At 52.2% G+C, this 26,580-nt stretch overlaps 1 protein-coding gene across 6 annotated transcripts; it reads left to right on the plus strand.

Annotated features, from left to right (window-relative positions):
- The first annotated feature begins 155 nt into the window (after positions 1-155).
- On the plus strand, positions 156-24,954 carry SH3GLB2 (SH3 domain containing GRB2 like, endophilin B2). 6 transcript variants are annotated; one of them, XM_061352807.1, is made up of 12 exons: positions 156-425; positions 8,758-8,899; positions 9,141-9,269; positions 10,465-10,598; positions 11,016-11,108; positions 15,049-15,111; positions 19,279-19,302; positions 21,650-21,739; positions 22,230-22,330; positions 22,791-22,805; positions 23,370-23,637; positions 24,569-24,954. In XM_061352807.1, exons 1-12 carry the CDS (start codon positions 363-365, stop codon positions 24,674-24,676), a joined length of 1,230 nt encoding a protein of 409 aa, XP_061208791.1. In that variant the 5' UTR covers positions 156-362; the 3' UTR covers positions 24,677-24,954. The 6 variants fall into 6 exon arrangements, with proteins under 6 accessions (XP_061208791.1, XP_061208792.1, XP_061208793.1 ...); XM_061352813.1 differs by lacking the exon at positions 156-425 and adding an exon at positions 529-602; XM_061352808.1 differs by lacking the exon at positions 22,791-22,805.
- Positions 24,955-26,580: the final 1,626 nt, after the last annotated feature.

The following is a 26,580-nucleotide window of genomic DNA, read 5'->3' on the forward strand; positions in this document are numbered from 1 at the left end:
GAAGGGGCGGGGAGGCGGAGCCAGCGCCCATTGGTCAGCGGATGACAGCTCCCCCCGCCGCCGCGGCTCGGCTTAAAGGGGCCTCGTCCCCAGCCCGCTCACCCCCACCCCGCTAAGGCGCTCCCAGGGGAAGCCGGGCACCGGCCGGACCGCTCCGGTTCGCTCTCCCGTCCAGTCGCGGTGCCGCCCGCCCGGCTGGATCAGCGCCGGGAGACCCCCTCGTCTCCGGTGACGCGCAGCCCTTTTAAGAGTCCGCGGGGCGGCTCGAGGAGGGCATCGATCGGGGCTATAAAGGGCGGAGGCGCGGCGGCCGCGGTGACAGCGGGGGCGCGGCGAAGGCGGCAGCGGGTCGCGGTGCCGCCATGGACTTCAACGTGAAGAAGCTGGCGTCGGACGCGGGGGTCTTCTTCTCCCGAGCCATGCAGGTGAGCGGGCTGGGCCGCAGCGCGTCGCCATGGCAACGGCGCCATGGGCCCCGGGGCTCCGGGCCTGCCCCAGCCGCACCCGGGAGAGGCTGGGGAATGAGTAGGTCTGAGCCACAGCATCAGCAACAGCCACCATGAGCGGTGCTGCGTGATCGTGGGGCTGCTGCTGCGGTAAAGGTGGATGAGGAGAGCCCCAGAGAGGCTTCTGACCTGCGGGGTGTGGAGGGGACGGTGCTTTCTTAACGGTTGTTGTGCTTATGGTAAAGCTTATCTTGTAAAGAGCTGTTGTTGGCTGTGCCCGGGCCCATGGGGGACTGTTCCCTTTTGTAAGGGCATGTGGCAAAGGTGGCCTTGAAGGGGGTCTGCACCGCAGCCCCTCAGTCAGCGGCTCCCAAGCCCTGCGCTAACACAGAGCTGTAAAGTGGTAGGAAGGAGCTGCTGAGGCTGAGCAAGCAGTGTCTCAGTAGGGTAATGGGGCATCAGGCCTGGCCCTCACAAACAAGATCAGGAGCTCCTGGGGGACGCAGAGACCCCCTGGAGCTGTGGAGTGAAGAGATAGGGCTATCCATGAGGAGCAAAGCAGAAGGTGATGAGATGTGGTGACCGAGTCTGCTTCTTGGGCACAACTGGAAAACCGCTTCTGGCTGGGCAGGAGAGGAGAGAGATCAGTGAGAACTGGTTGGGATCCTGCCTGCAAAGTGAACTCCCCCCGGTGACTCTGGGACTGGGCTGTTCCTATGTGTTGTAGAAGACAAGGCTCTTGTGTGGGGGTTGATAAACAGAGCAGCGTTGTCTTGTTCCAAACCTCCTGCGCGGCGGAGTCATTCCGGCTCTTTTAGGAACCGATCTTCTGTAAACAGATATCACCTCCTGCGACCGTGCCAGTGAGTCATATGTGATGAAAAAGAGAGCCATTAACTACAGGTGCAAAAGAAGGAGCAGATGGGAAGCTTTAAGATGCTGTTCTCATGCAAATGACCCTGGTTGCAGGAGAAAGAAACGCTGGGAAGAAATCTTATGTTAAGCCTTATTGTAAATCTCTCCTAAGTGGTTTTCAGCTTCAAGGCGTAGGAAGGAGACAGGCATGAGAACAGTGTCTGCACGCAGTGATTCCAGAGAAAGGAGGCGTTTATAAATAGTGGCTTCTGCCTGCGACACCTACTCCACATAATCTCGTATATGAATATTCATATGTCTCATTACAGTAGTAATTCCTTGGAACAAAATGGGCCCTGGGACTTGTGGACAGCGTTCAGGTGTTTGTGTGAAGAGGGGAGACTGCAAGGAAATGGTTACTGAGGCTGAAAAACACCTTCTGAAATGTAATTGCTGGGGGGATTTGGCCTGTTTGGGCTGTCCCCATGGAGTCCTGGTGTGGGTGAGCGCTGCTCTGTCTCCACCAAAGAGCCACAAGTGACAGTTGGGGTCTGTGGTTCGCAGTAAGGACTGGGTTTGTAGCACTTTTCAGCACAGCAGATCCTCCAGGAGGTGAGTAAGTCCTGCCCAGAATAAGCTCCCTTTTCTGTAGCGTTGGAGATGCTTTCTTCAGCTCCAGGCATTTAACAAAGTGATGTTTTACTGGAACCGCAGCGACTGGGAGATAAATGGACTGGCCATTATGTGCTGTGCTGCTCAGACAGCATTAGCTCCTGCTGTCTGCCTGAGATGTCTGACCAACACACAAGAGCTGAACTCAGACTGAAGAAGGGCTTTCTCATTGCTCAGCCAGGGGGAAGGGATGGTCAGCACACCACTTCTGGGGTGGCTTCCCAAAGGCTGAGAGCAGGAGCAGTCCTGGTTTGAAACAAATACAACCTAATGTAGATTCCAGACAAAGTATTTTGGGCTAGGCTTGACCTCTCTCATGTCAAAACAATAACTCAGAAACCCACTGCTGCCTTTACATGGCTCTTCCTAGCTCAAGCAGCAGTTAGCAGGACACCTGCCTGAGAAGAAGCTGGGCAGCTTCCTGCGTGGGCAATCCTGTCCTCATCTCCAGCAGGAGCACGACAGAGGTAGCTGTGGCAAAAGCTGTGTGGTGTCTCCCCAAAGCTGTATAAGCACTATCTTAGCAGGACTGTGTATACAGCTCTCTGAGCAGATAGTGCTCTGTGGGTATCATGGCATCTCTTAAAATCTCCTTCAGAAAAGCAAAGCAGGGAGTAGGAGCTGGGGTGGGAAGGTGGTGGTCAGCTTTGCTACCCTGGGAGTAAGGAACAAGCTTAACAAGCTTCCAGGCTTGGGCAGCTGCAAGGATATAGAGCTTTTGTAGGGTTCAGCATCTCCCTTGAGGTTGTAACTATACTGATACACCACCAGTCACAGCCATCAGATGCATCCTCAGATGGGATGCACCACCTGCAGACACACTTCAAACAGGTCATTCTTCCCATCTTCACTGAAGAGGAATAAGGCCTTTCTGTTTGACCAGATGCACCTTCCAGTTATCAGTAAGTGGTCTGATCAGAAACCTCTGCAGGGGAAGCTGTGCCAACAGCTCCAGCTTCCCTACAGAGCTGGCATCCCTCTTTCCAAAGGTAACACACTGGATGTCTCTGTTCTAGACAGGCTGCAAGCCAGGCTCTCTCAGGGATGTCTGGAAATAATCGTAGATGTCTGTCTTTTGTCGTTTCTGATACAAACTGGCTCTGGGTGAAATTGCCCAAGCGTGAGTACAGCTTTTGGGTGCTTCTCCCACTGCTAATGTAATTACTACCAGCAGCTAGAGGTTGACTTATTCCATCTTGAAGCTCCTGCAGACAGACTCCCACATCTCCCTGAACTCTGGTGATAAAACAGACTTTAATATCTATAACAGATAAAATAGGCTCTGTTTGCTGACCTTACTGCGTTGATACCTTGGTTGCTGGAAACGTTAAGAGAGAACAGGTGACTTAAGTAGAGGGGTTTTAAGGCAAGAGGTACAAGACAGAGCATGTTTCCACTTGAAACACACCTATGAATCTGGGAGGGTAGTTGTAATGGGTCTGGCTGAGATGGAGTTAACTTCCCCATAGCAGCTCTGTGTTGGTAGCTAGAAGGGTGTTGATAACAGCAGTGTTTTGGCTACAGCTGAGGAGCAAGGCAGCCTCTCCAACATTCCCCTTCACCAATAGCCTGGGGTAGATAAGATCCTGGGGAAGGGTATAGCCAGGACAGCAGACCCCAGCTAAGCAAAGGGATTTTCCATACCATATGATGTCTGCTCAGCAATCAAAGCTAAGAGGAAAGAGGAGCACTGGTTATTTATGATGTCTGTCTTCTGGAGCAATTACCCTATGTCCCAGGAAGTGGCCAGACATGGTCTGTTGGTGGGAAGTAGATGATCAGATCTTTTGTTTTCCTTTGCTCCTGCACATGACCTTTGCTTTTGCTTTATCAAACTCCCTTTTATCTTGATATATGAGGGATTTTCCCATCTTCTTTTCTTCCTCCCTGCCTTGCTGAGGTGAGTGACAGAGCAGCATGGTGGACACCTGGAATCCAGAGAAAGTAAACCCACCACAGCAGTATCTTTTTCCTCTCCTAAATGTCTTGCTCATGAGTTAAAGCAATCTGGCCTGTTTACAGCTTCCTTCTGTCCTCTAGCACAGTTTCACTTGGCTCACAGCCTAGCTCTCCTGACTCCTGGTGACCAAAGACTTGAAGCATGCCCTGTATCCTGGCCAGAGCTGCTGAAATTCAGGTAGTTTTTAGATGCTGACTGAGCGGCTGTGGCTTCTGTACAAGGTGGGAGGTAGATTTGCCTCAACTAATTCTGTCGTGCCTCTGATCACCCAGAGAACAAATGTTACCACAGCCTGGGTGTTTTGAACTGTCTGGGGGCTTCAGAAAATCCAACAGCCCAAATCTACTGGCAGATGAAGGAAACGCATCCTGGTTTAAGACTCCTGGTCCTGGTTTGATCTTTGTGATGTAAGGTGGAAAAATCATAAGTAATGTCCTTCTGGAACATGACTGAGGACACTGCATCACAAGGGCCTGAACTCTGCCACCAGATCCTCTGCAAGGGGGCTGCAGCTACCCTGGCAGAGGTCACATACAGCCTGAGCCAGCTGGAGGGGACAGGGATGCAAAAATCACACAAGCTTGGAAGAGACATGAGCCAGTTTGTGCTGCATTGTGCAAAGCAGCTGTGGTGTTGGCATAGCTCAGTGGGAGCACTGGGGTTTTATTGCACTCCCTTTTATGGGGGTTTTAGCAAAGAAAACAATTCATGTGTTGTTCTACAGCCTAACCTTGATGGCTATAAGTCACTAGGGCTATAGGCAGAGCTTTTTTGATTATGTAGCTACAGAGGGACCCATCCTGCTCAGCTCTACTTGCTGACCCTCCTGATGTGCCACTAGTGTCTCTACCAACTCTCTTAGGGAAAGGGGAGTTGTGAATGCAGGCAGCTGCCCTAACTTCAGCCCAGCACAGTCTTGTTTCTCTTGGGGCTGTCACCCAAGTGCTGCTTGCCCTCATGGGCCTTGATAATGGGTCCAGTATTCCTGCTGGCCAGCCAGGCCTCCCAGAGGAAACCCAACCTTTGGCTGAATTATTGATGCCTTGGAATGCAGCACTCCTCTTCCTGGAGAGCCAGAGTGGCACTTGACAAAAGGCTGCTCTGCATTATTAATCATGTCACCAGCTTCCCTGCAGAGGCGCGGGGCTGGTGCTCAGCTGGGTCAGCTGCAGGGATGCTTCCTGCAGGGCAGGATCACTGGAGCCTCTGGGCACTGGCATGTGATCCCAGGATGCAGATCCTGGAACCAGTTCAGGGCAGGGCTGGGGATCTATCAGGGTCTGGAAAACAAATGCTACAGCAGGATGGAGGAGCTCAGTGTTCTCCCCAGACGTTGCAGTTGGATACGCTCTGCCTGCCTCTCTCCCAGGTGGATATGCACCAAGTCAACTGGATAAAACCAAATAACACCCCCATTTGTAGCAGTCTGGAGTATTCAGTGCTGCAAAAGACAGCAATGCCTTTAGGAAAACACTTTTAATCTGTCTTTCTACAGTCAGGAGGGTGAGTAGGTGTGAGATCAGTTCATCTGTTCTCCTGCACCTCTTGGCCTCACAGTGAAATCTTATGTCTGCTCAATGGGAAGGAAGAACAATGAAATCTCTGTGTTATGAAAACTAATTCCTGGGAATAAAAATCCTTCATGGGGGAGTTCTTCTGGAAGTGTTTGATTAGCCAGACTTCATAAACTGCTGCTGTTCTACCCTGCTTTGCACTGAGGACACTGACTTGGGCAGCCGGTTAAGAGGGGATCAGCAGCTGAGACCTGTTGCTATCTGAAAGCTCAGATCCCCACTTGCATCAGACAAGAACCAGCTCATAAGAAGGTGGTGTGACTTACCTGTCATCTCCTTTGCTGGCTGTGTTTTCATGAGACCTTTCATCTGTTCCCACTGCACACTGCTCCTGCAAAAGGTGGTCCTGCTCTCCCCTGCACCTGATGCTGTGTCCCCAGTAGTGCTGTGAAGTTGGGTGAGTTCTCTGGTCCGTCTAAAAGTCACATTTGAGGCCACGTTGAGCCGAGTCAGTGGCTTCCTGTGCACAGAGAAGAAGGCAGAAGTGTGCTGCAGGGGAGGAATAGAGCACCCTCTAAAGCAGCCTGCAGTGAGAGGTGCCAACTGCCCCAGGCTGTGCAGGACTCTGCAGCACAGCTGATTCCTGGGCAGGGGTCATGGGGAGACACCAAGGGAATTAAGTGTAAATGGAGTAACAGCCTCCCATGCCCTTGCACCCACTTCATGACATTCATGCCCTGCTTTCCTCCAGCTGAGAGAAAGCCTGAATAAGAGACTGTTTTCTGGTCTGACCCTTTGGAGCCACAGCCTGTGGCTGAGACTCTGCCCATCCTCCCCTTCTGGCATAGCCCCCAGGCTTGCAGTGATTGTGGTGCATGTCCTCAGCATTGCAAGACAAACACAGTTATTGCCTATCTTGAGATAAGAACTGAGTTTGACTCCTGGCTGCTCCCTGGCCAAGTGCTGTGCGAGTTGTTCCACTGCACTGGCTGAAGGGGTAGGTTACACAAAAGAGCTGCAAAGGACATTGGTGCTTGGAGGTGCTGCTTGTGAATAGAGCAAAGGACCCCAGAGTTGGAGTGATTCAGGAGGCTGGCAGTAGCACTGGGGATGCTGGGGGGTTTCAGCAGTGATCTGACTGCAGCAATGCTGTAAGAAGCTGACTAAATTCAGCTGATAAGAAACTAGGTTTAGGCTTGACAGCTCCAGGGTAGATGCTGGTGCAGGATGATGCTGAACTGCAGGAAGAAGAGCTGGACTTGAAAGTGAGATGAGATCTGAAAAAGCTGCCTGGGAAAGGGGGGCAAGAGAGACTGTTATGCTTGCATCAAAGAGTTATAGCTCTTAAACAGATGACTCGAGAATTGATGCCAAATACCTGGGAAGCCCCAGTTTGCTGCATGGCAGTGACTCAGCCCAGCCTGGCAGAGTCGGAAAACAGCCCTGGGCTTCCAACAGCGACAGAGGAAGAGAGCCCCAGCCGCTCGTACATGTCTGATAGCTCTCAAAGACAATCACAGACATTTGGTACAATGCAGCACAAACACCCTCTCACCTTCAATCTGCTTTTAGCCATGTCCAGCGATAGGCAGGGGGGTAAGACTGAGCTGAAATTAAGTGCTAGTAACCAAGGGCTACTGATGCTGAGGAGGCGAGCAGTAAAGCGATGCCTGATCATGCATGGCTGCGACTCCTCCATCCCCGTTGGGATGCAGGAGGGAGTGTGACTGTCCTTGCACTTCACTGTGTGTCACCACAGACATCTGACAAAGCAGTTCACTGGCTCTAGCTGGAATCTCACCCAAACAGGTCACTGTGTAAACATACCTGCAGGGTTTGTCTATCTCTGACATCTAGGAACATTTGCACAGGGCTGGTAACAGGACTCCTAAGGGCTGGTTGCCTGCCTCCCGTGCTGGTTCTGGGCTTGCTCCTTATCTCACTTTGTTCCCAGCATTGTACTGGATGTGAACTGGGCTGTTGGGCAGCCAGAGCTTGGCAGAAAGCCATTCAGGAGAGGCAGCAGGCACCAGACTGAAACCCGGTGAAAAGGGCATCTCCTCTGAGTGGGGATAAGGGAGGGGAGAGAAGGTACAAGTGGAAGCTCAGACAGGAGTTTTATTTCATCTATGTTCCTCTTGGCACCCAAGTGTACCAGGTATTTTATAGTACCACATCCTGGTAACTCAACAGTGGTACCAGAAGCCAGCAATAAGGGCTAAAAGGACAACTGCAACTTCAGCTGTCCGAAGGGATCTTCTGGTATGATCCAACAAGATGCTGGTTCTGTCAAAACCAGGAATTACGCTTAGAAACACACTGAGGTTGGCAACTTCACTAAAAGGAGCAAGTGGAAAGTGGGGCTGGGATGAGAGGGAACAGGCGCTTCTCTCAAACATCCCCCAAGGAAGCAATTGGGGGTGTCCAGGCTGTCTGATGCTGCACCTCCACACTGACCAACCTGCCTGTGTCAGATGTCACTGCCCAGGATGAGAACACTGAAGCCTTGCACAGCCTGCTTCTCCCTGCTGTTGAATTCAAACTCAAAAGGAATCACAGAGGGAGGGAGGAAGAATCCATTGCCAGTATGAATCCAAGTGCTGAGAGAAGCCAGACACTGTTCTATTCCTCTCGGTACCCTGCTCCAGAGCATGTCCTAGAGGAAGAGTCACTTGCTAGAAGTATCATCTAAATCCTGAATTTGAGCCTCTTTAAAGGTTGGATGCTGAGGTGCCAGCTCACTGCCAGCAAGGCAGGAGGAGAGCTGGGATGCAGTGCTCAGACCCTCTCAGTGTGATGGCTCTTAGAAGGCACTCACAAGCCCTGTAACAAAACCAGGGCTTGTCCAATAAGATGAGAAGAAAGCTCAACTCCCAAGGTGGTAGTGGCATCCCCGATCCTGTTGGGTTTGCAGGACATAGAGCTGGTTAGGAGGAGGTGAAGGGAGATGGCACCTTCCCTTACAGGAAGGATGTCTGTTGCTCTCCTGCATGCGGTTCTTCTCATTTAAATGGATTCCTCACAACTAGAGTATTTTTATACCAGAGCTTATTAAAAGTTACTGATTCTGGAACACCTCAAACCTGCACTCTGTTTTTAGCTCAGTCCTTGTTCCACTCTTGGGCAAAATTTGTTCTCTTCCCATGAAAGAGGCCTAGGAACAAAGAATGACACCTTGAAGGCCTTTTAGCTCTACTCTAAGATAAATGCATGAGACACAAGAAGCTTCAGTGTCTCTTAATAGTCCTGGAGCACACTGCTATTTTGCTTTAGTAGAACAGACCTTCTAACAACTGCCTCCTTCTTGCAGTTTACTGAAGAAAAGCTGGGTCAGGCTGAGAAGACTGAACTAGATGCCCACTTTGAAAACCTTATGGCCAGGGCAGACTGCACAAAGAACTGGACAGAGAAGATCTTGCGTCAGACTGAAGTCCTGCTACAGCCAAACCTTAGTAAGTTTAGCTTCTTTTACTGCTTGAAGGACAACTACCACTTGCAGGTGTTAAAGACATGCCCTCTGGCAGAGAGCCCTGTTGCACTGAGTTTGGATGGGTTGGAAGGGACACCTTCTCCTGGTGCTTGCTATCCAGTGCATTACTGAGGCTTGCATGGGGTGGGCTACCCTGAATGCCAGCTCCAGGGGTCCCTTCTTCATCCTCCATCCTGTAACCACCAGTGCTATCCTCATTGCAGGTGCCAGAGTAGAGGAATTCCTCTATGAGAAGCTTGACCGGAAGGTGCCTTCCCGGGTCACCAACGGGGAGCTGCTGGCACAATACATGACAGAAGCAGCTAATGACTTTGGGCCAGGGACACCTTATGGTAAGTCAGCCCTGGGAATCCATCCCTTCCTCAGGGAGCATCCCCTTAACTGTTTGGGGTTAAGACACCTGCAGCATGTCTCTTGAAGGGGGCACAGTGGCCTGCTCCCACCTGGGGCAACCTGCCTGTTACTGTCAAAGCTGAAGCCAGAGAAGGGTCTTCTCTAGCACAGAAGCAAACAGCCCATCTGGAGTAGGAAGTCAAGACTTACTCCATGGCAAAGCATGCTCCATGCTGTGTGGGGAAAGAGATCTCCCCATTCTCAATACTCAGGTCTAGCAGAGCTATCAAAGAAATAGACACATGGATCCAGGGTAGGTAAGGGAACTGCTTACAGAACACAAACTATTCTGTGCTATTTCTGTGGCTTTCTAAACCAGCCTGGACAGAGAATTGCAGTGAATGGCTTTAGCTTTGAGCAGTTTAAGCGTATCTTAATGTAAGGAGGTACCTAGTTGCAGAGTTTCTATAGGCTCTGAACGGGAGAACCAGCCTTTAACTCTGTCCTGCAAATGGAGCATGGAAATCTTTCTCCAGCAGAAAGAAAACAGGAAAACAGACTTGAAAAGGTTGGTGCTTGTCTACAAGGCTCAACAAGCCCCTTCCTGACCACACAGAGCATCTTTCTGCTCTTAAATCCTAACAGTTGCCCCTTTCTGGAGGCATTTGGTACTTCTTTGAGCAACAGACATGCACAGAAGGCCTTAACTGCCGTCTGTCCTTGCCTCTGCCATGAGCTTTGTTGCTGCTGTCCAAATCAATAGCTGTTCAATAGCCAGTCCTGTTGCAGGCAGACCAGCTGTAACTGCACCTACGGCCAGCACTGCCTCATCAACTCATTCTTTCTGCTCTGGTGCTTTTTAATTTGCTGCTTTGTTCCTGGGCCTCTTTTATGAGGCAAACAGCATTCATTCTGTGCAAGCAGGTGGAGCAGTAAAAGGACCAGTGGAGTAAGTGCCTCAGCAGATAGATAACATCAAAGCTGCCTTGCAAGCAGCTGGGAGGAGGCCTCAAGCTAAAAGCAGACTGTAGAAAGGGCTGAAGGTGGTGTGGTACAGGCATGGTCACCTTGCCTAGGCAGGATACACTGTGCCTTCGACCCCCAACACTGGAACCTGGTGGCTTTGGATGAGTTGGCTGAAGCCAACACAGTGTGAATGGATTCTCATGGAGCTGAGGTCTCCTGTTGTTGCAGGGAAGACTTTGATAAAAGTTGGAGAGACTCAAAGGCGCTTAGGTGCAGCAGAACGGGACTTCATCCAGTCTGCATCCATCAACTTCCTGACCCCGCTGCGCAACTTCCTGGAAGGGGACTGGCGAACCATAACTGTGAGTGTGGCAGCAGGGAAGGTTTCACCTTGCTGGACATGAGAAGGGTGGGAGGAGAATTTTCTTTCCCTATAAGAAAGGACTTTCCCCTGAAAGAATGCAGGGATGGGGAACACCAGTGCTGGATCTCCTCAGGGTTCCCTCTGTGGCAGGGAAGGATTGCCAGTTGTGTGCATGAGGAAGGTAATTCCTTTCCTGACTCCTGCACCTTAGTGGGCACCACCTACCCATAGGCTGCCCTATTCCCAGAAGGCAAGCCAGGCTCAGAACCCCTGCTAATGAGATGAACATAGGGGATGCTTCTTTCTCTCTAGCATTTTTTAGAAGGAACCAGGTCTGATTCCTAGATGTTACCTTGTCCCCTTCCTTCCCCAAAAGCTCCTGAGTCTGCTCTTACCCATTTTCTATGCCTTCCAGAAAGAGAGGAGGACCCTGCAGAACTGCCGCCTGGATCTGGATGCCTGCAAGGCCAGGTTGAAGAAAGCCAAAGCCGCCGAGGCCAAAGCAGCGGTAACTGTCTCCCTCCTTCCCCTCTCTGTCCTTCTGGCCCAGGGCTTGGCTCACATGGACAAAATTAGGCTGCTCCATCATGTCCTGGCTCTACAGGCATGGGGGGCAAGGAATTCCTTGTCTAGTGCACAAGGGAATTGCGAGCAGGAGCCACGGACCTGTCCATGAGATGTCCTCCCTTGGGGGAGCTGCTGAAACAAATAGTTGGGAGCTTCCAGAGTCTGGAAACTTCTACCTGACACAGGTTTCTGCCTCCTGACTGATAGTGGTTGCTGGATGATTTGTGCTAGTAACTAAGGGCTGCATCTTCTGAGGACTACGTTTCCCTGGGGATCTTAAAGCAAGCCAAGGGAGTGCTGAGCTGGGAAGTGTGCAAGGGAAACCCCTGCTGAGGCTCTGCAGCAGCCCCAGGCTTTCACACACTGGCCACCAAGAGGTCCTTCCCTCAGCCTCTGCATTCAGTTCATTGTGCTGTTGGGTTCCAGGCTAGTCCTGTCCTCTCTCTTTGGGGAGACCATGGCGAGTAAACTACCAAAGGTCCCAGGTCAGAGCAGTGCAGAAGGGGCTGGTAAATCAGTCAGTGCCACTGTCTGCAGGCCTGAGCAATGGGGGCAAGCACTGCCACCACCTCAGGGTGTTCCTGGGCCTAAAGCATCTCCTAAGCTTAGCTCTTCCTGGGCAGGGGCGGTGTAGAGGAGGCAGAGAGGATGTAGCTGGGCACTGCTGGGTTCCCTGGAGGACCCTGTTGAAGCAGATTGCCATCCCATAGTGCTCTGGCTGTTGGCACAAGGACATGCCAAGTTCTGCTTCTAGCCTGGGGCCAGGAGCTCAGCTACCAAACATGCAATCAGAGTAGGCAGGAATCCTTGTCTGGGATAGCAGCCTAGGAGCCCTGCCATGAACCTGTTTTGTAGCCATCTGCTCAGCTGGGCCTCTGGTCTTGCAGCTCCCTGCATGACCAATTCCCAGGTGTTTTCCCCTTTCTCCAGCTCTAACTGCATACGTGCCATATGGGGAAGCTGTGCTAAGCTCAGCAGCCTCCCTGAGCAGGCCTAACAGAGTGCTTAGGCCTGTGTGGGGAAAACCCAGAAGAAAGCTTTGGCTGAATAAAAGTCATAGCTGCCCTTTTAAAAGAAGAAAAGCTTCCTCTGATCAGTCAGGTCACTCAGATACATTGAAGGTAACTTCAGGGATCACAGATTCCCATCTGAAGTGCCCCCAGTCTCAGTGGGAAGTGGTGGCCATTGCTTTATCTTAAGCTCAAATCAGAGCAGGAATTCAGATACCTCCTGTGCTTCCTCCGTTTTCACCCTCTTTGCTTCCTACATGAAGTGATCCCAAGGCCTCTCACCTGCACCCAAACCCCTGGGGAAAGGACTTCTCTGGAAAAGAAAAGCCTGGTTTCCCACTGGACCTGCAGGGTTGGGGTGCCCCAAGCAGGATCAGAGTCACTCCAGGCTTTCCAAGGTGTTTCAGCCACTCTACTTTGAAACAGAGATCACACAACAGAAGATAACCTCAGCTGCTGTTGTGGGCACCCATCTCCTACCCAGCCTAGCTTAAATGCGGGGTCCCTGGCTGCTTCACTTAACTGCTAGAGGACAAGGCACAGGTAGAAGCTCCCAACACAGCAGGGGAGAACTGCTGCCTCTGCTCCAGGCACAGTAACTCATCATTAGAGCACAACAGTTTCCAGTGCCCCACCTCTCCATCCAAGCTGGCCTCAAGTAGGGCACCTCTCCCAGCTCAGCACTCCCTTGCTGCTCTTCCCCTCTGCAGTGCAGACTTGTGTTCCTACAGCTTCTGTGTCGTGACTGACCCTCCACGTGTGCCGCTGCCCAGGCCTGTGAGATGCTGCTTGGGTGTCTGGGCTTGTGCATTTCCCTTGGACTTTGTGCTTTGTCCTTCCTGTTGATGCTGTTTTGTTCACTAACCTTTTTGTTTTGTTTCTTTGTGATTTGCTCAGTGTGAGGGAGATGTGAGTATTGACTGTGCTAACAGTGCTGTGATGGGTTGGTTTTTCTTTGCCACCTCTCATTGTCTCTTTCCTATTTTAAATGAAAATTCCTATCTCCCTTGTCTCACTGGGACTGGCCCTGGAGCATGTACTGAGTGTGGTCAGGGCTGTGGCTGCCTGGGGAGGATGCTCCAGAAAGATGGGAGCATCCGTCAGCTGCTTGCAGCCCCTCTGGAGCATGCACTGGTTCCATCACCACTGCTTGCAAGCAATGCTCAGGAGAGGAAGAGGCTCCCATAAAGACCCACTCAGGCTCCTCTGGCTGCAAGCAGAGGAGGTTGGGTTGGGTTGGGTGGCAAGTCCCTTTCCTGGAAGGGAGGCAGCCAGAGACAATGACAGGCAGGTTGAACTGGTTGTGGTGCTGTTCTGTCCTCCTGGCTCTAGGGCTCTGCCCGTTTTCCCCATTACAAGAGTGAAAGGGGGAGGGAGGTGGGTCCCTTTTGACCACTGCTTGCAAATACAACTTCTCCATGCACAGGCGTACAAGAGCAGCTTGCCTCCTTCATCCCATGTGCTGTGACTAGTTGTGGGACTCCCTGGAGACCAGGGAATGGGAGGAGATGGCTCTTAACCTTCAAAGATAAAGCCTAAGAAGCTATTCCTGTGAAAGATCTCTTCTCCCCACAGGGAGGAGTCAAGCCTAGTTGCTGTGCTGGCCTCAGATCTCACTGGTACATTTTTCTCCCTGTATTCGGGTTTGCCTTGTAACAGGAATCCTCCTTATTCCTTCCTCCAGCCATCCCCAAACCTTCTAGATGGTTTACAAAAGCTCTCTTCTTATGGGGACTGCCTGAGTGCTCTGCCACCCACTGCTCACTCATCCCAGCAAGCTGCTTGGGGCCCAGCAAACCGGGTCAGCGGGTAGAAGTAGATGTGGGTGAGCTGCAAAGAGATTAACCTGGGAGAGGAAACGTGGGGCCTGAGAGGATTAAAACATAGCTGAGTTACAGCTGGATTGTGTGCCAGCCTCGCAGCCCAGCCACTGCAGGTAAAGGCTGCCCAAGGAAGATACCCTGATCCATAGAACCAGTGCGATGGTCCTGACATAAGCTAGCTCAATGGCTTATCTTTTTGGGTAATGCTACAGCCAAAGGCCATCCTAGGTGGAGGCCTAGCCTTAGCTTAGCTGAATAGAGACCATGTTATGTGCTGGTCAGTGAGCCCACCTACATGCAGGTGGACTGGATCCCTTACATTCCCAATGAGAAGAACTTCCAGAGTGCTTAAGTATCCTTGCCCTAGGGCAAGGGTTTAGCTATGGAGAAGGTGGCTTGAAGGTTTTCTGACCCCCAAGATGAAAACTCTTACGCTACCTTTGGCAACAGCAAGGCTTTGGCCTAGATCTGCTTTGCTAAGCCATGCCCCTTACTAAGAACAGCAGATCTGTTAGGAGTAAACACACCCAGAGGCTTGGGGAGAGTAAGAACAGGATGTTTGTTTAACAGGCACTGTGGAAAGGATGCTCTGGTGCTAGTCAACATGCTCACCTTAAGGATAAGGCCCTGCACAGGGACACTTCGAGATCAGGGGGTGGGAAGCATGGGGAAGGAAGGTCCTGCCCACTGGACTGAGCCAGCATGACACGAGCAGCCTGCTGGCTGCAAGCGAAAGGGAAACACATTGAGATTGTGCTAATGTCCACTCCAACTGGCTGCTGTACAAGCAGATAGCTCTAAGTGCAGGGAGAGTTTTAACAGTAGAAATACCCGCTGGTTGAGTGACTGCATGAACCAGTCCACCTCCTCTTGCACAAGCCTGGCTTCCACACACCACTGCCCAGACTGCTGGGAGACCTCCCTCCTCCATCCATAAGAATTTCAACTAAACTCCCAGCACAGACAGGAGAAAGATGCTGGTCCCTTCTGTCATCCGTTGCCCAAGTGACTCCTGTGACTTGTACATGAAACTCTATTCCCCCACTAGGCTGTGCCTGACTTTCAGGAGACTAGACCTCGTAATTACGTTCTCTCCGCCAGCGCCTCAGCGGTAAGATTGCCTCCCCATAGATGTTGCCTCTCCAACCTCTTCCTGCCCCTCTCTCCTCCTGACTTACAAATCAGACCCAGTGCTCTGCTGTTTTCAACATTTTAATGTGACATGGGCTGCCCAGGCTTCCTCTGACTCCACCTGAAGGATGCACATCACCCCCAGAGGGGTGCATGGTCAGGGCCTGGCACTTTCGTTCCTTGGTTTGCTTTCCAGTTTCTCTGCCAATCCTTTCCTATGTTTCTGGTGGGGATATTCTGACTTTTGTTTTTTATTGCTAGTAGAGAAATTGAAAGGAAAAAACTCAAAAGTGAGCCTTTCTGGGTGGCTCCAGCTGTACACAGGCAATGTACATGCTTGACATCCTGATCAGTACTCGGAGGCTTTGTATCTGGTCAAGAGAAGTAAAGGTGGAGGAATCTCTCTGCCACCCATCACGTCAGAAACCCAGTCTGACAGCTTGGACTTGCCTATTCTGCATAGAGAGGTCATTTTTTTCCTTTCATCTTGGGGCCTGTCTGTTGGTGGCTGTTCTGCAGGCAGATGCCCTGAGGGTGGGGGAACAGCCCATTGCATCTCTACTGTGTTGCACTGAGTGGTTGTGGTCAAGCAATTGACTTTCCGTGCTGTGTTCATGGCTCCCCATTGCACAATGTCACATTGCTCCTTAAAATGTTGAAAACTGATCATCTTGCTTCCTAAATAACATTCATAACTACACTGATGCCTGGTCATAGAGTAATCTGGGAGTGGAAGGGCTGGGAAGTGGGATCTATAGGGAAAAGAAGGATAGCCCAGCCTTCTGCAAACAAAAACACCGTGGAAACAAGTTGGGTTTGGTTAATGGGAAACTCTTCCCATTTGAAGAAAGAGGTAGGTCTGAGCTGATAGCATCAGTGTTAGTTCCCAGGGGGATCTGACCTGACCTTCTTGGAGAGTGATGCTGGGATCAGAAATAGCTTTGCACTGTAGCTAGAAAACTATTTCCATAGTAACAGGCCCGGTGATGGGATTCCTTAGGAAGAAGCTGGTACTGGCGATGCTGTAGTAATTGCTCAGCTTTTATCTACTACAGCAACTAGCAGTGAGGCTGCGGTGCTGGCTTCCCCCTTGGAAAGGCCTGTTCCAAGGACAGCACAATAATGGACTAAAACTGATCTCCAGGAGAACTGGAGGAGAGAAACTGGGCTTTCCTGCCTCTGAATAGCTCTGATTGGAACAGGGGATCCTGATCATTCCCAGAGGCTTTCTAAAGCAGACCTGGAGGCAGGCATTTGCATAATACGACTCAGCATCTTGCAGAGCAGCCAGATGCTCAGCTGAACATGTCTATCCCTCACCACACTGAGAGCTGCTCTGCTTCTGCTGTGTTGCAAAGCTGTTCTGGGGAGCAGATGCCAAGTACAGTAGCACAACAGAAGTAGATTGTGTGAGGGTTCTTAGCTCATAGGTGTCTACCCTGCCACATCTGTTCAGTGGTCCCCCTTCAGAGATCTGCTAGAGAAGCTCTGACAGCATCAATGATGATACAGAGCAGATAGAGGTGCAGGAGACAGGCTTGCTCTAGGTGAGCAGCCAGCACTGACCTTCATCACAGTTGATAGTTGTAGAGCAAAGCCTCACACCAGGAAATGTGCTGTGGTCCTTGTGGCTTCCATACCATCTGTTTCAGAGGTTGCAGTTCGTGGTTAAATGCCACCTGAACTCCAGCCTGGAATAACAATTGGCATCTCTAGTTAGCAAACACATGCTGAGCCCAGGCTGCTCCCCAGCTCCATGCAGGCAGCACTGCTGTGCAAGCAGCTCTCTCATCCCAGCACTCACCCCGAGGGGTCAGGCACCATGAAGGTAGGAGCTCTTCATACTCTTGCTCTGCTTCTCTTCCAGGCCAGAGTCCTTGTGCTGCTTTAGTCTCGGTGTGTACTGGCTGTATAGAGCAGTGGTTGCTGCTCAGCTTGCTGCTGAGCTCTGCTCCTTTCTGGAGGAAGGGATGGCTTCCTATGCCCAGGTAACAACTTCATCTCAGAGGAGCAGATAGGTCAGCTCTCTCCTGGACCATAAACCCTCTGCAGGGCTTTGTTTGGCATTCTAAAGTGATGTTTGGTTTTGGAGAGCTGGATAACGTGGTGCTTTGGCTTCTTCCCCTTCCATAACAGGAGGGATTAGATGGAATTAGATCCATCTACAGACAAGCACCTCCCTTGTTTGTATGTGTTGGAGGCTGAGGAGCCATTTCTCCTCTCTCCCACACTGACCTGTTGATTTTGTGTATGGTTTACATGGGCAGCATGAGCCTCAATATCCCTTTCTCTCAGAGCCTGCCACTTGCCATGTGCTGTGCTCCTAGGAACGATTCCAAGAGCAACACATTGAGTACCTTAAAGAGGGTTCCTCTGGCTTGAGCTGGGGTGGAGGAAGAGGGGTGCAGATCATGGCCTTTTCTGCTCGGGCCACACAGTGCCTTAGTCCAGGGACAGAGCTGGGCAAAGCTACCACAGAGCAGCACAGGAGCAGGGCTGGAGATCAGACAGCAAGGCCAATAGAAGAGAAGCAAATCAAGCTACAAAGTCAATGGTTACTGCAGGGATTAAATGGGCCTGAAATGGCCTCAGTACCATCCTCAGCCTCTAAGTAGGCAGACCTGTGGCTGGAGTGGATGGTTCCCATTGCCCCTATAGCAAACCTTGCTCCAAAAACACAAGGATGTGCCTGCAGAGGCCTTGTGCCAGAGCAGCACTTCAAGCTAGGACCTGCCTACAGGCATCTCCCCACCATCTGTCTTCCAGAGCCCTTAACCTGAGAAGGGGACAGAGTTTGTGTCCCCAGGGCTGGGATTGCCCAGGCACTATTTAAACCAGCTCCCAGTTTGCAGTAACAAACCATGCTCCTAAAGCTCAGAGCAAACACCCAGCCTCAGAGCACCGAGTGCTCCACAGAGACACCCTGGCATCACAAGGGGACCAGCCAAAAGAATTCTACTCTGGGAAGAGGAGATGCCACTCAGGGTACATACCATGAACAGGAGCTAACAGCAAGCTGATGAGCACAGTGTAACATCTTCCTCCTTCAGCAGCACAGGCAGCTCCTGCAGCATCTCCTTATATTGGCTGGTGAAGTCATCTTGCCCACCTGAGGCAGCTGATGGTGACCAAACCTCTACAGGGTTCAGCTGGGAGACCTTGGTTTTACACAGATCATGTTCCCCCTCTGACACCACAGCATCCAGTGCAAGGCTCCCACGTGTCTGCAGTGCGTTTCAGCCATGCCCTGGTGAACATCCCTGATGTGCAAAGGTGATGTTAGGGGGTGAAGCTGAGCTCCTCGGAGGCCATCACCCCCGGCCTCACTGATGCAGGTGCTGCTGCTGTGCTCCCAGTTGATCCAGGGTGAGGGTGTAGTTGTCTGTGAGGAAAGGCCAAGCCGAGGACCTCTGGCAAGGATCAATGTGTTCTTCTACCTCTTCTCTCCCTTTCCCATTGTGGCTTTTGTTGTCGATTGTTTCATGCCCTGGAGCCAGATCCCAGCAAGCAGCTGGCAGTGTTGTGCTGCCCCAGTGGGTAAGGAGGGGAGGAGGGAGTAGTGTGATGTTGTGCCTGTCTCAAAGGCAGCATCCTGCTGCTGCTTCCTCCTTGCTATACCTAAACACGCCTGTTAGTAACACAGACAAGGCTGGATTGTGATCCCATTAACCTCAGCTCTCTGGACCAGTGGGTGAGGAACGCTGGCCTCTGCCTGCCTTGAGCTCATGGCATCTCCCAGGTCCTATCTGTGAGCCCAAGCAGCTCACTTGCCTCTCACAATCCTAAAGGAAGGGCTGTCCTCACCACCAGCCCCTGCAGGCTGCAGCAGAATTGCTCTTCAGAGGACTCTGCTGCTTGATGCTCCTGGAGCCCTCTGGGAGCAGCTGCTGTAACAGCCCTGGCAGGGAGCATCATGCACTGGCTCTGGGGGTGTGGGCTTGCTCCCCCATCATAAAACTGAGCTCAGGGATGCAGGAGTGAGGGGAAGGGGCATCAATGTGGCAGCTGCTGCTGGGTGAAGGGCGAGCTTGTCCTGGAGTCGGCCTCCTGTGTCCACCGAGCATCCTTCCCCATTGGTGTTAATGCCGAGCGCTTCCCGACGTCTCCAACACTGATCTCCTTTCCTGTTGCTCTGTGGCCCCTACAGCTTTGGAGCGACGAGGTGGAAAAAGTAAGTACCCAGCTGAAGGTGTGCTCAAAGCTTCCGGGGGTGATGCTGGTGTTCAGGGGTGGGGGTGCTGTGGGCTCCTTCCCTGCGTGCAGGCAGGGAGGGGTCAGTGGGGTGTTCCTGTCATCAGCCCCATCCTGGTCCTGCAGCTCTATGGTTTGGAGCAGCAGTGACTTGGGATTAGCCTGCCCTGTGGGCTGGTGGCTGTGCCCAGTGTGAGAGGCAGGCTGGGTGTGTGTCTGTGTGTGAGAAAAGGCAGCTCTGAGGAGCCTGCACCGGTGTCCCAGTGCAGAGGTGCTGTGCTCTGCTCTGCTGTGACTCAGCTCTGCTCTGCTCTGGTGCCAAAGGCCCTGCCTGCTCCAGTTTTGCATGTGCCATGCATCAGCCTCTCGTAGCCCCTTGCCTGCTTGTTCTGGGGTCTGAGCAGGAGCTCTGGGCAGAGCTGAAGCAAGGACAGAGGGTTCCCATGGCCAGCCCCAGCTGCCAAAGGGAGCAGTACTGTGGGGTGGGCAGGGGGCAGGTTTGGAGCCTGTTGTGGGTTGTTTCTGCCTGCACAAGCTGTGCTTACCCTTCTGAGCGGGGCTCTTGTGTTCTGGGCTCTGCATGGGCAGTGAGACTGGGCCATGAAGGTGGATGGAGGGCTGCTAGTGCACTGGAGACCAGGGTGAGCTCCGTGTGCAGCTCCAGCATGGTGGGGAGCTTCCAGAGCCACCTTCTGGGATCCCATTGCCTTTCATACCTCAAACACCCCCAGCTGATGGTAGCCTGAAGCCTGAAATGGTAGATGGCACGTTCCTGCATGCTGTGCGTGACAGCAACCCCAGCTCATCTGTACTTTGAATCCTTCAGTCCCTCAAACAAGCTGACTGCAGTCAGCTCTAAGCATGAAGGCTCTGTTCCTCCCTCTGTCCTGGCTGGATAGACCAATGTCGGTAGGCTTCAGTGTTCTCCATGAGAAGCACAAGGCTGTGACCTCCCAGGCCACAGAGCACTGCTGGCTATATAGGAACCTACCTCCTGCAGCTGCTCAGAGCTGGCAGGGACAGGGTCACATCCAGGCAGTGCCAAGTGGAGCTGGGTCTGCCTGACACAAGTTTCAAATAGCTCTGCTGCCACTGAAGTCAGGAATGTCTTGGTGCTTAGGAAGGCATTGCGCTGGTATTGCCCCAGTACATTCCCCCTTCTCCTTTAAATGATCCCTCTCATACAGAGGATGCAAGAAAATAGATCAGTTGTAGCTTAAAATAGGCAAATCTGATTAAAAAGCAGTGAAAGCATTTCTTTGTTCTCACTTAGCTGTACACTGATAGCGCTGCTGACAGATGAGGGATGCAGTGGGCAGCAGCAGCATCTCCTCCAGCTTGCCCTGCTGAGAAGGCTGGGTCTCCTCTGGGGTGCCCAGTGATGGGGCCACTGCTCTGAGAGCACAGGCCTGGCTGCATTAGCTCTCTCTGGGGTCCATTCCAGCCTAGCTGCTTCTTCCAGTAAGCTGTGGCTGAGTGACCATCATTCTGTGCTTGGGTCACTGCACAGACTGAGGGGGACCTGGCCTGTTCCACTGGGTGTTAAGGAGCGATGCATGCTAGAGAGAACACTGCCTGCGTGTCAGCCCTTGCCCTCTGGCAGCAGGAGGAGAGAGCAGGCACCAGAGCTCCTGATGGCTCCAGGACTTCTGGAGCTCTTCTCTTGGCAAGGCTTCACCTGGGTGTTCTGGCACTGCAGAGCTGCCCTAGGGTAAATACGCTGTTTGGTGATGGGGGACAGGCTCCAGGATCAATCTGTCTTTGAATTCCCAATGTCTGCTGCATAGCTGCCTTCTGTTAACCATTGGTCAGTTCCTCCTAGCTTCAAAGGAGAGCCTTGGGCAGTGGTTGGATTGGGAAGCTCATCTCCATTGCAGAGAGATCTAGTAACAGCAGTTTGGTAAATGCTCCCTGGCCTCAGCCCCTGCTCTGTGGTGATCAAGAGGATACCAGCAAAAGCTGCGCCTTCCTGTGCCTGTAGGCTTAGAAAGAGGGGCTTAAAAGCAGAGGTCCTGGCATGGGACCAAAGCATTATCAAAGCCCCTCCATCTTCACGTTCTACTCTTGTGGGAGTAGGAGCAGTCTTGAGCTGCACTGATCCAGTGCAGGATGAAGCAGGAATCAAAGCACAGCCAGAGGCCCCTGGGATCCTCACCCAGGTCATGATGCTCAGTGCCAGAGGTGCAGGTGGGCCCTGCTGAGCCAGCAGCACGCTTGTCTCAGTGCAAAGGGGGGTTGGAGGAGGAGGAGGAGGCTGCTCCCCTCTGGAGGAGGCCGAACAGGGCCCTTGCCCTGTGCTGTCCTGAGCACCCTGTCCTGTTTTGCAGGCTGAGCACGAGCTGAGGCTCACACAGACCGAGTTTGATCGTCAGGCAGAGGTGACGCGGCTGCTGCTGGAGGGGATCAGCAGCACACACGTGAGTAACTGGGGGGTGATGGGGACAACAGGGACTCTTGGCTCCTTGCTAGAAGGATGCCAAGAGGATCATGGAGCCCTGCACTGGGAGCAGAGGTAGAAGAGGTCCTAAGTTGGGATGCTACCTCCTCATAAGAATGCTTGAACTAGAAACACAATGAAGCAGGCACAGGCAGTGCCTCTGTGGCTTCTGCCGTTCTCTGGTCCTCAAAATGCTTCCAAGCTAGAAAAACCTTGCTGTTACATCTCTAGAGCTATGAATGAGGCACAGGGACATGGCTGGAATGCCAGGAGCATCCTCCTCTCCGAGGTCACCCCCGTGCCTATGCAACATTCCCAAGCCTAACAGATGAGTGTATTCAAGCAAACCAAGCCACTCTTTTAATACTGGCCTGCATGAGTCTGCTTCCCTTGGGGTAGGCAGTAGCTGCAGGAAGAGAGTCCCTGTGCCTGGCAACCAGACTCACAGCCCAAACTCCTTCTCCCTGCAGGTGAATCATCTTCGCTGTCTCCATGAGTTTGTGGAGTCTCAGACCAACTACTATGCTCAGTGCTACCAGTACATGCTGGACCTGCAGAAGCAACTGGGCAGGTGAGACAAGAAATGGCTTTTACTTCTCTGAGGGTTACCCCTGGCTCTGGCCTCCTTCCCCATCTCACATCACACAAGTTACAAACCCCCTCCAAGCTCTCCCAGAGCTGCTGAGCACACAGACTGGAGGCCAATCCTGACAGCGCTGCATCTAGAGCAGACTCTGCCATTGGATTCATCTGGGGTTTGTACATTCATCCCTCATGGTGGCCATGAGAGTTTGAACATCCTTCCTCTAAATGAGTTAGCTCACATGGGAGCAGATTCCTGTTGCCAAGCAGCAGGCTTGAGCATGCTCAGCTGCGGCAGGAACCAGCTCTGTGCTGCTGGCTGCACATCCCATGGGCACAGCAGGGATGTTTTGTCTGTTACCTGTCTCATCAGCCTGACCCAGGAGGGGCTGTTGTTGCCTCTGTGTGAACACTCACTACTCCTGTTCCATTCTTTTCCATGCTGGCAGCTCCAAAGGAGAAATGTAAGTAAGATGTTGCACACAGAGACCCCTAAGAGCTCTCCACCGCAGCCTTCACCTTACTGCAAAGGCCAGAGCTGCATTCCCTTAGTGCAGAGTGGGTAAATGAGATCAGTGAGACCGAGCTCCATCACTGACTCTGGAGAGCCCAGAAAGCCTGGAGCTTCCAGCTGTGGCATCCAGTTTAACAGCAACAGTGACTGTCCCTTTCCTGAAGGACAAGCAGAGTAAACAGATAACACAGAGCAGGGCAAGGACACAGCACCATGGAGCCAGTAAAACAGCCACAGAGCCCAGACCCTGCTTTAGGGTCACGCTTCAGTCTCATACTCTGCAAGTCGAGTGCCAGGCCTCTAAGAGGACACTGGCATCAACATAAGCAAATGCATTATCTGTTGCATGGCCTCAGCACCTGAGAAGTGCATTTCCCCACTCGAAGGGCAGCACGGATACACTGCAGGTGCTGGGGGGAGCTCTTGAGCATCACCTCTGCACTGTAAGCCCCGAAAGCAGCTCTGTCTTGGCTCCTCATCCTGAGCCTCACTGAACTCTCTTCTCCTGTGTAAGGTTTTCAGGCACGTTCGTAGGCAACGCAGAATCCACCTCTCCTCCCGCAGCCGCTGCCTCTCCTCCGGCTGCTGCTGCTGCTGCCACCCTCCCTGCTGTGCCTACCATCCCCGTGGTGCCCACCATTGTCGGGGTGCCCAGTGCCGTGGCAGAGGGGGTGCTGAACCCAAATGAAGTCAAGCCTCCGGCCAGCGGCACACGGAAAGCCAGAGTCCTCTATGACTATGAAGCAGCCGACAGCACCGAGCTGGCGCTCCTTGCAGATGAGGTGGGTAACTTCCCTTTGGGTTCAGTGTTTAACAGCCCCTTTGTGTGCTCAGCGTGGTCTTGGTTACTTTTCCTGCCCCTAAGCCCCATTTTCACAGTATCACAGTATCACAGTATGTTAGAGATTGGAAGGGACCTCAAAAGATCATCTAGTCCAATCCCCCTGCCGGAGCAGGAACACCTAGATAAGGTTACACAGGAACGTGTCCAGGCGGGTTTTGAATGTCTCCAGAGAAGGAGACTCCACAACCTCCCTGGGCAGCCTGTTCCAGTGTTCTGTCACCCTCACTGAGAAGAAGTTTAAGTGGAACCTCTTGTGTTCCAGTTTGTACCCATTGCCCCTTGTCCTATCATTGCCACTGAGAAGAGCCTGGCTCCATCCTCGTGACACTCCCCCTTTATATATTTATATACACTAATAAGGTCACCCCTCAGTCTCCTCTTCTCCAAACTATAGAGACCCAGCTCCCTCAGTCTTTCCTCATAAGGGAGATGCTCCACTCCCTTCATCATCTTAGTTGCCCTGCGCTGGACTCTCTCCAGCGGGTCCCTGTCCTTCTTAAACTGAGGGGCCCAGAACTGGACACAATATTCCAGATGAGGGGATTATTTATGGGACTATTAATAGTCTTGATCCACTGAGTTGCAGTGAGCTTGTGCTCATGGCTGTCTGCTGTTGAAGAACATCACCTCAATAACTCCTTTATTCTATTGGAGTCCAGCTGCAGACAGCTAACCAAATACCCCAATACTTCATATCTTGTCAGCCTCAAATGCAGGTTCCTTACCTGAGAGCTGCCAATAGCTCCAGGGAAAGGGGCACTGGTGCCTGCTGAATGAGCTTTGGGAATTACTCTTTCAGCATCCACCTGGCTGAACTGAGCTCTCGCAGCAGGGTCAGGTCCTGTGTTAACGCTGTCTTCTCTCCCCAGATGATCACTGTGTACAGCCTGCCGGGCATGGATCCAGACTGGCTCATAGGGGAAAGAGGGAACCAGAAAGGGAAAGTTCCTGTCACTTACTTGGAACTGTTAAGTTAAATGTTTCCAGGAAGAAGAATGTACAAGCAGAACGCACCCCTCATCTCCTGGCACTCCTAATGCGGACTTCTTCATCCGAGACCATTGCTCTCTTCAGGGTCGATGCTCCATTGCTAGTATGGGAATTGTGGGAAAGGAGTGGTAGAACTGTTACAGGAAGGTTTTGGGAAGGGGCTGGTGGCACCCAGGACTGGATTCATTCACTCCCAGTGCAGCTGCTTTGGGGTTAGTCTTGATGGTGCAAGATTCCTTGATCACTTGTTTCTTTCCCTGCCCTATCCCAGTGTCATTTATCATAGTGGCTTTCCCAGGGCGAGCAAGCTGTGCCCCTCAGCTCATGGAGTTTAAGTTACACTTCCCTTGTGCCTGGTGTGGGTTTAGTGCCTGTCTGCCCCTCCTGTCCTCCCCCAAGTCAACCCATCAAGCATTCCAGTGGGAAGTGTCCCACACCAACCCCCCAATGGTCCTAGCTCTTAAGGCAAGGAAGCTGAATTTAAGAGCCCATTAAACCCATCCACCTTGCTCATGAGTGGGAGAACAGGAGCACGAGGCTCTCCAAGAGCTGTGCTTGCTGTCATGGTGCCTGATGGCTTCCATCTAGAACTGCCCAATGAAGCTGGGAGTTTCTTTGTGAAGACCAAGCTAATAACATAGGGCCTGTATGTCAGGCATCAAACCTCAGTGCAAGGGACCGTGCATCTTGCTTGCATTTCCTCTGAGAAGCTGCTCACAGATTGCAAAGAGTTTACAAGCCTTTTTACAAGCTTTGCTCCCCGTGCTGATTGTCCAGGCTTTTCTTTCAGTGCATCTGGTCCAGGCATGTTTTAGCCTGACTTTATTTCCCCCTGGATCACTGGGTTCAGTAACGCTTTCCCTCCCATCACAGCTGTGAACAGGCTTGGTGCATCCTAGGACAGAAAGGGACAGTCCCAGTCGCTGTTATCTCCAACCACGAGCTACTCTTGGCCATACACACACTAACCAAGCCAGTGGTGGTTTAGCTCCAAGGGAGTGCTCAGGTGTGTATGCCCTTTAATCCTATAACGAGCTTCTGTGCTAGAGCTCACCTCTGGTTTTCCACTCAAGCTGGCTGGAATTGAATCTCACCTGCACCAAGCTCTCTGTTCACAGCCCTCCCCTCGGTGTGACAGAACTCACTTTGCTTGTTTATTGACTTTTGCACTTTCCCCAATGGTATCGTGACCACTCCGATGTAACAGGGCACTGAGCACCTCTTGGGGGGGGGGGGCTTATGGGTTTCAGCACTTATTTGCCAATAAACAACCTGCCTGAGCTCCTGCCTCAGTGTCTGCTGCGGGGTCAGGCCTGGCCCTGCTCTCCAAGCAAAGGGATGCAGGGGTGGGAGCAGTGCCCTTCTGCCTTGGGAGCTGCTCATCCTTCCTGTCCCAGCTGGAGCCTCAGCATTGCTCATGCCTTGTAGTTCCCTTCCCACATGACTCAGCTCTGGAGCAGCAGCTCCTCCTTAACCTGAAGCAAAACCAGAGCAGCAGCACAGCTTTATGTGCTCTGAGACTGGAAATGCTGTTCTACATCGAAACCAGCTCAGACATCCTAAAGCCTTGTCCCTAGCACCCAGCTTGGAAAGAGCTCCTGGGAAAAGCAGCAGTTGAAGGGCTCTGCAGTGCAGCAATGGTGTTCAGGCTTTCCAGGTAAGCTCAGGTGGAAGGAAGTTTCATTTACGTGTCATTTCATTTACAGTTCACACTTAGACTGTACAACTTTGTTAGTTTTACCCTTGCCCTGATTACAGCTGCCACAGTTCTGCCCTTTTAGAGCTCTGCCCCTGCCTGTTCCCCTTCCAGCTCCCAGTGTCTGTGCCTTTCCCTTAGCCCAGTGACATCCCCCTTTCCCTGTTACTCATCTCCTTGGGTTGTTAAAGAGGA

Source organism: Neopsephotus bourkii, unplaced genomic scaffold (assembly GCF_033783945.1).
Source record: "Neopsephotus bourkii isolate Nb327-2 ecotype Australia unplaced genomic scaffold, CSIRO-AGI_Nbou_v1 NB_659, whole genome shotgun sequence".
Lineage (NCBI taxonomy): Eukaryota > Metazoa > Chordata > Aves > Psittaciformes > Psittacidae > Neopsephotus > Neopsephotus bourkii.